Consider the following 13,442-nt stretch of genomic DNA (forward strand, 5'->3'; position numbering starts at 1 on the left):
TGTGGCCTCTCTTATGGGGTCAGCATCATTATAATTTCCAGCCTACTTCAGTTCATGCTTCTTACATTCCATGTTGTGTGTTATGCAGCATCGTACTTTCTTTTTGCTTTATGTATATCCGCTACTACACATCTTCCCATTTTGGTCTAGTTATGTCATTAGCAAACAGTGCGATTCGTACTTAATCTCTGCTCCTCCCCTTTTGGAGTGGTTTTAGACCAGGGAGTGTCATCTTTTAGTACTATCTCATATTTTATTTTGGACTGTCTCATCACAGGGGTTTCACAGTAAAACAAAAAGGAAAAAAAATAATAAGAAAATGCAGCAGTGGTTTACCATTGCCTTCTGCTACATAGTGTGTGGGTCTCTAGTATTAAAAAATTCATGTGAATTTTATGTTTCTAAGATTTCTTTACTGGTTTTATTAATTGCTTTCTTCATTGGTTTTAATGAGATTTTTAAATCACTCCAGAAAGGAGTGCTGCTTCTCTTACAAAGGCATCGCCTATGTTCCCAAAGTACCCTAGTTTGAGAAGCATTGGTCTAAGTGATTAAGTCCCGTCTCCATCCCATCAGTCTTTTAAGTACTGTAACTACTTCAAAATTCATGAAGAATAGAAAGTGATATCTTGACAAAGGCCTGGTGAAGAAAAGAATTAAGTTGGAAAAAGTAAATGTTTGAATTTTTTGTTTTTGATTAAGTGAATAAGTTTGGGGGGACATTAGAGTTTTTCTCTTTTATACTGTTCAATAATAAGTAAAGCCAAATAAAGTCAGGCAGCTCATTTAAGCAAAGGCGGAACCAGAACCTGAGTATCTTGACTTCTAGTTCAAGGATTTTTCTCTTACCCCATGTCTCTTCTAATTAGAATGAAAAAATGAGCTTTATTTCTTAAGCTTCCTGCCCAAAACTTTTTTTAGAGCCTTTCTTCTTTTGTTGGACATTGCTGTAGTTTTACGTTTTGGAAAACAAATAACAAATGCTTAAACCAGATACCAAAGTTAAAATAGAAAGTTTCTCTCTAAGGCGAAGAAAGGTACCTTCCAGATACAGGCTGGCCATAATTTGAAGAAGGGAGGGCTGTTATTGGTTCATTTGGATTAGTGTATCCATGGGGGAAAACCACAGAAGATGTAATCTTGATATACTGAGATTATACTTTGTAAGTAAGTAGGTTAATATTTTTCATGTAATCTCAAAAAAAATTTATCTAGATATCTGGTTGCATTGTATTAATTTTAAATGGTATATAAGAAACATTAAAAAAACAGAATGGGAACAAATTGAATATACTTACAAGAAATAATTAACAAAACCTTACCAAAAAAATAAAAGCTGCAAACAGGAACTTAGGGTTCTAGTACATGAATGGGCAAAGATCATAAAGAGAATATGCACAAAAGAAGAATTTCAAGGGCTTAACTGACATGAAAATTGTCCAGGCAACCTAATAACTACAGAAATGCTCATTTAAAAAAAAAAGATACCAGATTTTACAGAATTAGTGGAGACTTGTAATGAGCCAATTGAGTTATTGTAAGGATATGCCTCATTGTATGTAAAGTGGTATAGCCTTTCTGGAAAAACATAAAGTGGCTTTTTAAAATGTTTATATTCATTGATCCAGTAAATGTACTTTTTTTTTAAGAAAATTTAAGCCAAGAAATGCACAAAACTTACGTATATGGCTGTTTCTTGCAGTATTATGGTGAAATATTTTGAACAACTTAAATATCCAGCAAGTGAATGGTTAAAGTATGCCCATATTGTGCAGCCATTAAAATTATACTTTTGAAGAATGTTGAATGGCGTGAAAGAAAATTCAGGTTATAATGCTATACGTTATGCATGAACCCAGTTTTTATATAGAAAAGGTATTATAGGTGCATAAATATTGGAATGAGTAAAAACTGTAATGGTTATTAATAGATTGTGTTATTCCAGGGGACTTTTTTACACTCTAAATACTTTGGGCTTTGAGGGCCAATGGGTCTCTGTCATAACTACTCAGTTCTACCCTTGTAGCTGAAGTAGCCATAGATGATATGTTAATTAATGGGCATGACTGTATTTCAGTAAAATTTTATTTACAGAAGTGGGCCACGTGCAATTTGATCCCTTTGTTGTTTGGTGATCCCTGCTCTCTACTAGCTCAGGCTTTCCCCAGGACCCAATATTATACTCAAATGATTTTAATTCTGGAAAAACTGTGATAAAAAGAAAATCTGAAATATCAAAAAAGTGGGCACAAAGTTGTTTCGAATGGTTTCTTAAAATGTGAAAATATGGAAATAATTCGAATATTCAACAATAAGTGGATGCTTAAATAGTTAGGATCTGTTTAGTCAGTGGAATATTATACTGCTATTAAAAATTATGAAGACTTTAACAAGTGAATTTTTTATAAAAAATTTTAAGAATATGTACACGTATATAGATAAACGATCTGAATGATGTTTATAAAATATGTACTTGGAAAAAAGATGGACAGAAAATATCCCAGAACGGAATTTTTATGTCAGAAAAGCATTTAAGTAATAAGTTGCACTTATAATTTGGCTAAATTGTGGAGCTTTTAGTGTAATTTTGGTGTAATTATTTGAAAAGTTAGCTGACCTTGGATCATGTTTGCCATTAATATTTTTATTGTAGATTGTTGTATAAATCATTTCTGTAATGTTCCTGGTAATTTTTATCATTAATACGTGCATATTTTGATAGCTTTTCCCCATTCCACATAGTTAAATAATTATGAAAAGAGTTAAAAAGGTGGGGCAGATAATTAAGAAGGAAAGAATCAGCAGTGTGGCTTCATCTCGGGAATCACACATTGTGACTTTGCTAAACTATTTGTAGCTTTCAGGAAATTTTGCAGAACTGCTATTTTGCTGTCAGTCACTCAAACCTGTTCCTCAGGAATTATAGCTTAAGATAATGGAAGTATAATATTGGGTCCTGGGGAAAGCCTGAGCTAGTAGAGACTCTGGAATTTGTAGGGGTAGATAGGTTATGGAATAGTCTTCTCAAATTAAAGCCTAATGATAGATCTACCATAAACTGATTTTATGATCTTGGGCAACTTAAACATCTCAGAGTCTTGACTTTATGTTGCAATGGAAATATTATTATTGATTTTAAAAGCTGCTTATCACATCATGAAGGTTCAAACAAATATTTGTAAAATAGAAAACAAAACCCCTCTCTCCAGTCTGAGTATGTACATTTAGTATTTTAAGAAATAGTAGCAAATTCTTTTCCAAAAATTTCAGTTTTTACTCCCGCCAGCAGTATGTATGATAACTTGTTTCCTATGCCGTTATCAGGGCCAGATGTTATCAGCCTATTTCATTTTTGTCTATCAGACTATCAGAAAAAAAAGACAAAATGGCTTCATTAATTTTAATATGCATTTTGTACTGTTTTCAAGTTTATTGGCTATTGGTATTTATATTTCAGTTGCATTTTTATCTTCTGCCTATTTTGCTACTAAATTATTAGTATTTTTTCTTACTGACTTTTCAAAGCAGTCTGTAATCAGGAATATTAATATATACAATATAATTCAAATAGACACAATAAAGTTGTAATTTTGCCATAAATGGAATCACTCTATATAAGTTAGAATTTTATTGTTATCTGCTGTTTTCACCATATAGTATACCGTAGATAATTTTCTTTCTTATTATTTATGGATCTCTTTGATCATTTTTAAAAGCTTCATAGTGTCTGGTATACCATTTTTTTAACCTCCTTTTGCTATTCATTTGGTTGATAATTTTTTTTTTATTACACTAAATACTGCATTCAAACTGAACATTCTCATACATATTAATCCTATTATATTTTCATTTTGTGCTTAATGCTTTCATTTCTCCTTCTAGTATAAAAGATGAAGAGGAACAGATGTGTCCTATTTGCTTGTTGGGCATGCTTGATGAAGAAAGTCTTACAGTGTGTGAAGATGGCTGCAGGAACAAGCTGCACCACCACTGCATGTCTATTTGTATGTGGCTCTTTTTCTCCCTATGCTTACTCAACATGGTTATTATATAAGCTAACTATAGTTGACCCTGAACAACACAGGTTTGAATTGCTCAGGTCACTTAAATGTGGATTATTTTCAATTAATATTGCAAATGTATTTTCTCTTAATGATTAACATTTTCTTTTCTCTAGTTTATTATCAGAATACAGTATATAATACATAAAACATACAAAATATGTGTTAATCAACTGTATATAATTACTGATAGCCTTCTGGTCAACAGTAGGCTATCAGTAATTAAGTGTTTGGGGGAGTCAGAAGTTATACATGAGTTTTTGACTATGGGGTGGGGAAGGGTGTCAACACCCCTAACACCTGTATTGCTCAAGGGTCAGCTGTGTATTTAGGATTTTAACATGTTTTAGAAGAGATTGGTGAGAGAAGAAAAGGATTCTAGGCCTTATATGAAGTTTTCAACAAATTAGAGTTTAGGATCTGTTATGAGATAAGCTATGTTAACAAAGAACTATCATAATAGAGTATGATGCATATGGTAATGAAAGGAGGTACAGTATTAGAAACACTCTGATCTGGAAGGTGTACAGGGAGAGAAAGAAGTGGAAAAAGGCCTGTGTAAGCATTACAGAAAAGGTAACATCAAAACAAGGTTTGGAATAACATCACTAGGTAATCAAGTGGACATGATTTGAAAAACTAGAAAGCAAAGTACATTATAACTAAAAAATAGCATTTACAGAAGTTGCGAACATCAGAATAATTTAACCTGCTGTGTTTGCCTGCTTTCAGGTAAATATCTTCAGCTTATTTTTTGAGGTTTCTCTGTATAAATCCAATCCTAGCCATTATGAACAATTATTACATATAATAATGTTTTTTTCTTTAATTTTTCAGGGGCAGAAGAATGTAGAAGAAATAAAGAACCTTTAATATGTCCCCTTTGTAGATCTAAGTGGAGGTCACATGATTTCTACAGGTAATAGTTTTGAATTAATGAATTGGATATGTTTAATAAAAAATAAAAATATTCTCAGTGTTATTTAAATTTGTTATTTTTAGCAAGCTTTGTTGATTTTTCATTTAGTCACGAGCTGTCAAGCCCTGTGGATTCCCCTTCTTCTCTGCGAGCTGCACAGCAGCAAACCATACAGCAGCCACCTCTGGCTGGACCACAACGAAGGAATCAGGAGAACAATTTTAACCTTACTCATTATGGAACTCAGCAGATTCCTCCTGCTTATAAAGATTTAGCTGAGCCATGGATTCAGGTAAGGAGTTCTTGTTCTTCATTTCTCAAATATTTATAGACCAATTAATGTACTTGTCTCCCAGTTGTCTATAATTTAAGAAAGTACTTTTGCTTTGCCTCTATCATAATTCTTATTCCATTGAAAAATTTAATTTTACCTTTGATGTTAATGCTATACTGCTTATTATAAGCTTAAACTTCAGAAATTCTTTGTAGTTTCACCGCCCATCTCTAGAAAAATCTTTCTGAACTAACAAACAAAATGTTATACAAAGGTAGACGCCGGAACTCTTCTTCATTGCTAACTTGTTCCAATTTTTAATGCTATTCCTGCTAAGAACTTGTCATTTTTCTTATTCATTGCCATTTAAACTCAGTTTCTCCTTTCCGTATCCTCATGATGTGTAATAAGTGCTTAATAATTGCTAAGTGGATGAATATGTGGAATATAAGTGGAAAATATATGGTATTTACCTTATCTTAGTCATTTTTATTTGTAAGGACATTTTCCATTGTTTACCTTCTCTTCTGATTAATTCTTTTCCATCCTCAGTAAATTAGAATTTCAGTTGGTTAGTTGGTTTCTAATGATTTTCTTTGTTATTATACGCTTAGTCCATTATGTTTTAAAAAATAGAATCCAAAACCAGACAGTGTCTTCAGTAGACAGAAGGGGGAGAGTAAAATATTTTTGATAATCTGTTAAATTCTGTTTAATAATTTTAACTTTGTAAACAGATACACTAACTCATTAAGCTTGTTTACCATTAGGATTTTTTTTTTTTCGTATCCTCAAGCTTTTGAATTCCCTTAGCATGTTAGCAACCTATTATGAATCTAATAAATTTGCAAAATTAATAAGTATATCTTATTCATTTTATCTAGTTCATTAATGGTATTTAACACAGCCTGCACCTGCTCCTTCATGAGTCTTCAAGAGAACTCTCAAGTTGAGACTGAGCTGTTAGATGCCATTCGTTCAAGGCAGTAGTCTAGATTTTGTTTTTACTTAAGCTTTAGGTTGTGCTAGTCTATATATTCCTTGTTTTTTTATTAAGAATATCATATAAGAGAATTAAGACTTAATGGTATGCTATTTAACAGCATAGGAGTACAGAAATAAGTATATATAATAAGTTCACTATATTCTAGTTGATTTATTCCCCTTTACTATCACTTTATAACAAAACACATATAAATGTCATGATTTGTTTTCCCAAAAATTGTGTTTATTCATCTCTAGTATTTAGAAATTTTTCATAGGATAAGTTATCTTAAGTATTAAGTTTACTTTTAGCTAATTGGCCCATAATGTCAAGACCATGTACTCTTTTCTTTCTTTGCAAGCCTGGTAATGATGACTGTAATGACATGAGCTTTAATTAGAGGTATATCATTATCTTTGGCTGATTTGAACACAAGAATTTTTTTCTTTAATCTTTTGATTTTCCACTCCATTAATTATAGTTTTAACCATTTTGTACAAGACAAAAATCAAGTAAAAGCCTTTGACTTACCATTATCATCTATAGAAGAAATACTTTACTCCAGTGCCTTTCTTGATTTGGCTTTTTTTTTTTTATCTTGTTTCACGTTTTTCTTTGTAAACTGCCTTAATACAAATACAAAGTTGGGGTTCTTCACTGATTTGTTGTTTTTCTGGTAAGCATAGGAGTACAGAATAAGTATGTATATACATATATATCCATCTAATTACTTAATGGAGTTTACTCTTAATTTTACTTGAGTTAATGAATGTTAGGGACTTCTTGATAATTACTAGTTAAACTTGAGTATAAAATTCCTTTTTGTGATTTTTAAGTAGCTGGACATATTTGAAATGTGTAGTATAGGGAAAGTTTAAGAAATGTCCAATTTTTTAGTAATAAAAAAATCATGCTTAATTCAAAATACTTAAGGTTCATTCATTTTTCTTCACAGTGAATTCATTGTGGTTGTTTGATTATAGGTATTTGGAATGGAACTCGTTGGCTGCTTATTTTCTAGAAACTGGAATGTAAGAGAGATGGCTCTCAGACGTCTTTCCCACGATGTTAGTGGGGCTCTGCTATTGGCAAATGGGGAGAGCACTGGAAATTCCGGGAGCAATGGTGGAAACAGCCCGAGTGCCGGAGCTGCCAGTGGGTCTTCCCAGACCAGTATCTCAGGAAATGTGGTTGAGGCGTGCTGCAACGTTTTGTCAATGGTCTGTGCTGACCCTGTCTACAAAGTGTACGTTGCTGCTTTAGTAAGTAGCTTTATTCTGTAACCATAGCTTTATGGATTTGTTTTTGGTAGTTTATAGATATCATTTTTACGATCCAGTAAAACTACTTTACCTAATTTTGTAAAATCCAAATTTTGTTTTTAGTTCATAATCCCAGGAAATTGCAACTTTCCATTTACTCTCTTCATTTGGATTTTACTTATTTTAATCTGTTCAAGTTTCTTTATACAATTTACTTTTCTCCTCTAAAGTAGCAGTATCTTGCTGTTCATATTTTTATATTTCCTTGCCTTACTCATGACCAAATTAAAAATACTTCATAGAATAGCAAAGTGATCAAAGTACCTCTGATTTTTTAAAAAATTTGCTATTAGTAGGCATTAATGAGAACTGGTTTTTAATAAATGATGTATGGAAATTCAGGAGTGTTTTCACAGAAGAAAGAGTTCAATGACATAGATTACTACTGAATTGTTTTTCTAGTTTAACCTGTTAGAAGTTGTCATTCATGAGTGGGATGGAGTGATGAGGAGGCTGTTCTGTTTGTAATTTTAGAAGTTAATTTGACTTTCTTCATCCAGAGTATGTGTAAAAGAAAAAGAGGGAGAGGAGTGTCTGTGTTTGTAATCTTTAGAACAGGGTTTCTCAACCTCAGCATTATTGAGCCAGAAAATTATTCATTGGGGGCAGGAGTGCTGTCTTATGCACTGTAGGATGTTTAGCAGCCTCCTTGGCCTCTACCCATTAGATACCACCAGTTGTAGCCCCTTCTCCTACCCCCAGTCATGACAACCAAGAATGTCTCTAGACATTGCTCAGTGTCCCCTGAGGGTCCAAATCGCCCTAATTCAGAACTACTGCTTTAGAATAATTATCTAGTCTGGTTTTAAAACTCATTAAATTTCTCTGCTTTCACTTTTGATCTTTTTCTAATCTATAACAACTATGCCTAATGAATCTTCTTTTTGAGACGTTGTATAGCATATGAACACGGAGTCAGAATTTAGTGACCTCATAATTTATGTTCCAAACTGTGATACCTGAATAATCTGCTAGTTAAATTGGAACTAGCACAGTCAATCTGGACATATAGTCAAAATTATAGAGACTTTGATTCAAATTCAGGTTCTCTTATTTTCTAGAAGAGTGACCTTAGAAAACTTAAACTTTAGCTTTCTTACCTATAAAATAGTGAAAATGTTTATCTCTTAGGTTTGAATTAGAAACCTCTAGCCAGAATATCTAGCACAATGTAAAAGCATTGACTGTGTATTAGCCACCATTATTCCTGAAACACTACTTTGATTATTCCCCAGTAAGAACCTGTTAGAGGTTGCTGTTGCTTCAGCATTTCCTAAAGCATACTCTGTGGAAGTTTGGCAGGATTATGAAAATTCCCCTGAAGAAGAGTTCTGTGCTCTCTTAAAATTGATGAATACTAAATTACATGAGGTTAAATGGGTCTGTTCACTGAAAGGCTTCTAGGAACCTTCAATAAGCTAATATATATTGGGAATCTAAGATCAAAGGGTAGGATGCACTATTTCCCAAATTTATCTTAACATGATCTGTTTTTTTCATGTAGCATCTTGAGGGACCAACATACTACAGAATAGTATAAATATCAGCATATTGTAGAACAAAGAGCAAAGTTCTTGGCTCAACTTTTTACCTCCTCTTACTATTTCTATCATAAACCTTCAGACATTACTTGACTGCTCAATATACTGCCCTACTGTCTGATTGTTTCTTCTTAAGTTCAGGTGGTTTCCCAAATTTATGAGCTCTTATATTGCAGAGACTCTGTGAATGATACTATATTCTGAGTCCTCTATAGTTATTTAGTGTTATAGGTACAGTAGAAGCAGAAATCATTCCTACTATTAGAACTTTCCCTTCCCTCTTGCCCTTTCTTTTTTCCCTTCCCTTCCCATATACAATTTTTTGCTGAACCATTTGAGAGTTATTGTAGGCATCATGGTACTTCACCTCAGATAGTTTAGGAGGTATCTCTTAAGAAAAAATACATTCTTCTGTATAACCACAGTGCAATCAGCAGACATGAGAAATTTAGCATTAATAACAATACTGTTATGTACTGTAAAGTCCATATTCAAATATCCCCAATTGTCCCAATAATGTCCTTTACACCTAAATTGCAGGCTTTATTCAGATTTCACCAGTTTTCTGTTTTAGGGTCCAATCCAGGATCTCACACTGCATTTAGTTATCATGTCCCCTGTGATAATTCCTCAATCTTTCCTTGTGTATCATAGACTTTGATACTTTTGAAGTGTACCAACCAGTTATTTTGAAGACTGTCCCTGACTTGGAGTTTATCTGATATTTTCTCATGATTAGATTGAGTTTATGCATTTTTTGCAAGGATACCAAAGGTGATATTCCCTTCTCAGTGCATCCTGTCAGGGAGTATATATCAATGTGTCTTACTACTGGTGATGCTACCTTTATCACTTAAGGTGAAATCTGGGTTTCTCGCTGTAAAATTACTATTATAAATGTCATGGGGAGATACCTCGAGACTATACAGCTATCCCATTTCTCTTCAAAATTTTGCCACTGATTTTAGCATTTGTCAGTTGTCTTGACTACAGCAGTTATTACTGTGGTGTTCTAATGGTGATTTTCTATTTCCTTCATTCCTTCTACATTAATTAGTTGGAATTCTGTAAAGAAGAGCTGTCTCTTCTACCAATTTATGTGTTCATTCAGTTTTTTATTTATATCAATATAGACTCATGGATATTTATTTTATTTTGTGAGTCCTAATCCACTATTATCTGTCATCACTTATTTTGTTGCTCAAATTATTCCAGCTTTGGTCTTAGGGAGCTCTATCAAGTTGGCTCCTGTTCTCATTTTCTTTTTAAAATATTTTTTTAAACTTTTCGTTTTGAAACTAATTCAGACTTTCAAAAATGGCAGACATAGTTCAGAGTTCCTTTCTTCCCCATCTATTTATTTATTCAATTATTTATTTGTATCACAGATTCTTACTTATGGGTTACAATCTATTCTTATCATTATTTTTGTTTCTCAAATTGTCTCAGATTGAGCTTATTGTTTCTGATGCTTTTTAAATGTAATTAAACCAACCTTCAGTTTTATTCCCCCTGCAGAAAACGTTGAGAGCCATGCTAGTATATACTCCTTGCCATAGTTTGGCAGAAAGAATCAAACTGCAGAGACTTCTCCGGCCAGTTGTAGATACCATCCTAGTCAAGTGCGCAGATGCCAATAGGTAAGGCTTTACCAATGATCTGCTTCAAACCTTCTTTAGCACCTAGTGAGTACTTGATATATATTTATTAAATGAGGCTTTGAACATTATTTTCTAAGTGAGATTTGAAATTAAAATATAATACATAAAGCTCTTAAGGATTAGGGAGAAGCGTTAATGGCAAGTAAAACTGGGCTAACAAACTGCATGGACCTCCACATTATTATACTGTGATTGATTCCCTTTTATTTTAAAGTAATATTCTTAATATGAAGTCCAGTTGATGAGAACAGTAGCTGATATATATATGTATACACACACACCCCCCTCATTTTAAAGAATGAGTTACACAGGATAGGAACCAATAAAAGCATACCTGCTTTGCTTTATTATCAGAACCAAAAAAAAAAAAAAAAAAAAAACCCAATTCATTATTTTCAGTGTAATGGAATTTTTCTTTAATGATAGTCTATATCAAAAGACAACACCCTCCCCTAAAAAAATTCCATATATCCCTTCAATATCCTTAAAAATCTGTAGGGAATCAGAATAACCCTAACTGGAGGAGTAAAAATAAGAGGTAGAAAAGTGAAAATGAGCATAAGGTATGCTTTTATTAAACCACTAGTTCTTTTAATTTTCCCTTTCCATAAAATGGGAGGAAAAGATCACTTTTAATTAAATAAGCATAGCTACAGTAAACAGTTGTTTGGTAGTTCTCATCTCATCAGTAAGAAGCACTGAATAGCCCTCGTTTTGCCTCTGCCATTACACCCATTTAGAGCTCTCTCAGTCCAGCCTTTGTCTTTCTCCCTAAGTCACATGATGTAATTCATAGAAGGTCTCAAAACTTAGGTACTTAGCTTTGACTTGTTTCTCATCCCATGAAGTCTGTTTTTTTGCCTCCACTGTTTTCTCTGCACAAGCCTACACACTGAAAATATTAAGAGATTTTCTTATTGCTTATAGAGAATACTGTAATATCTGAAAAAAATTAGGCAAATTAACAATTTGCAAAATGCATAGAAAAATCCTGTCATTTTTCAATATTGGAATAGGTATTTTTCTGAGAACTTCAATGTTTTTGTCCACTTTCTGAAATTCTAAAGTTATGTCGTTTACCTGGTTGCCTGAACATCATAATACTTAATTAAAAAGAGATATTTTGATATTTGAAACTCTCTTTGGATATATAAGAGGATATAATGGTTTGGAATAAGAAGATTTTGTTTTTAATTCAAGAGAAGATTCTTAGTGCAAATTCAGAAATCAAAATGAGTGTTCTTTTTTTATTATAACAAGATAATGAAAATAGGCCTTTTATCTTATCTGGTTTGATATTTAAATCAATACTTGCTATCTAAGAGCCAGAAGTGTAGATTCTATGCTTAACATAGAAGATAAGGTAAAATTTATGAAATTAGATCTAATAATATTATTATTTATAGTGACACTGTTAATGCGATTTCAGTGGTGGATCAGCAGACACTCCTGAAAACATTTTTTTCCCAAGGCATTACATTATTACCCTTTTTTTAATGTATATTTTATCCAAGATTCAAGTCTGACATTGCTTTCTTTCACTTTTAGTCGTACAAGTCAGCTGTCTATATCAACACTGTTGGAATTATGCAAAGGTCAAGCAGGAGAGTTGGCAGTTGGCAGAGAAATACTAAAAGCTGGTAATAACTTTTTACTTAAAATCAACCTAGCATGTTTCATCATTTTCCTTAGCAGACTGTCTAATCTCATAATCTCTTATAGGGAAGTTACAGGATTTCAAAGTAATTTTGTAAATTGATTCAGTTAGCTGTAACATTAGAAAGAGAATATGAATCTGAGAGAAATTCTTAAAATTGATATAATTCAGTGTTTTTGTTGGCCTTATGCCATCTGATCATGTTTTGTTTTAGATTTTAATACCACTGTTTTTCAGTTATTTACTTTCACTTTACTTTTTGTAGGATCCATTGGTATTGGTGGTGTTGATTATGTCTTAAATTGTATTCTTGGAAACCAAACTGAATCAAACAACTGGCAAGAACTCCTGGGCCGCCTTTGTCTTATAGATAGACTGCTAGCCTGTTGAAGTCAGGTAAGTTTTCTTCTGAAAATATATTACTTTCCTCTGCCTAGCAACCCATTCCATATCCCAAGAAAGACTCAGAAACTACAGCATATATGTAGGTTTCTAATACCTTACTATTTGGTTAATATAAACCTGAAGTCTAAGCTAGTTAGAAATTTATAGACCTTTGTACTGAAGTTGTTATGTATTTTTCTCTCAAAATGTACAAGCTTTAAATTAAAACCATCTTTTTATTTGTATATATTTTGCAGCAATTTTAACTTGTCTAGTAATTGAATGTGTTCTTTTTCTTTCAGGTATAAGAAGCTGCTGTCCCTCTTAACCTTTGCTTTGCAGTCCATTGATAATTCCCACTCGATGGTTGGTAAACTCTCCCGAAGGATATATTTGAGTTCTGCAAGAATGGTTACTGCCGTACCCCATGTATTTTCAAAACTGTTAGAAATGCTGAATGTGTCCAGTTCCACTCATTTTACCAGGATGCGTCGTCGTTTGATGGCTATTGCAGATGAGGTGGAAATCGCTGAGGCCATCCAGCTGGGCATAGAAGACACTTTGGATGGTCGACATGACAGCTTTTTGCAGGCATCTGTCCTTAACAGCTATCCAGAAACCACAGAGAATAGTTCCCT

General features: G+C 32.9%; 1 protein-coding gene across 1 annotated transcript in view; it reads left to right on the plus strand.

Annotated features, from left to right (window-relative positions):
• Positions 1 to 13,442, plus strand: part of MAP3K1 (mitogen-activated protein kinase kinase kinase 1) — a 71,794-nt gene that overhangs the window by 45,056 nt on the left and 13,296 nt on the right. Inside the window, 9 exon segments of the mRNA XM_015589853.2 lie at positions 3,883 to 4,004; positions 4,899 to 4,980; positions 5,089 to 5,272; positions 7,223 to 7,501; positions 10,621 to 10,742; positions 12,312 to 12,403; positions 12,686 to 12,802; positions 13,022 to 13,386; positions 13,388 to 13,442. Of these exon segments, the coding sequence (XP_015445339.1) occupies positions 3,883 to 4,004; positions 4,899 to 4,980; positions 5,089 to 5,272; positions 7,223 to 7,501; positions 10,621 to 10,742; positions 12,312 to 12,403; positions 12,686 to 12,802; positions 13,022 to 13,386; positions 13,388 to 13,442 (1,418 nt within the window).

Source organism: Pteropus alecto, unplaced genomic scaffold (genome assembly GCF_000325575.1).
Source record: "Pteropus alecto unplaced genomic scaffold, ASM32557v1 scaffold73, whole genome shotgun sequence".
NCBI classification, from domain to species: Eukaryota; Metazoa; Chordata; class Mammalia; order Chiroptera; family Pteropodidae; genus Pteropus; species Pteropus alecto.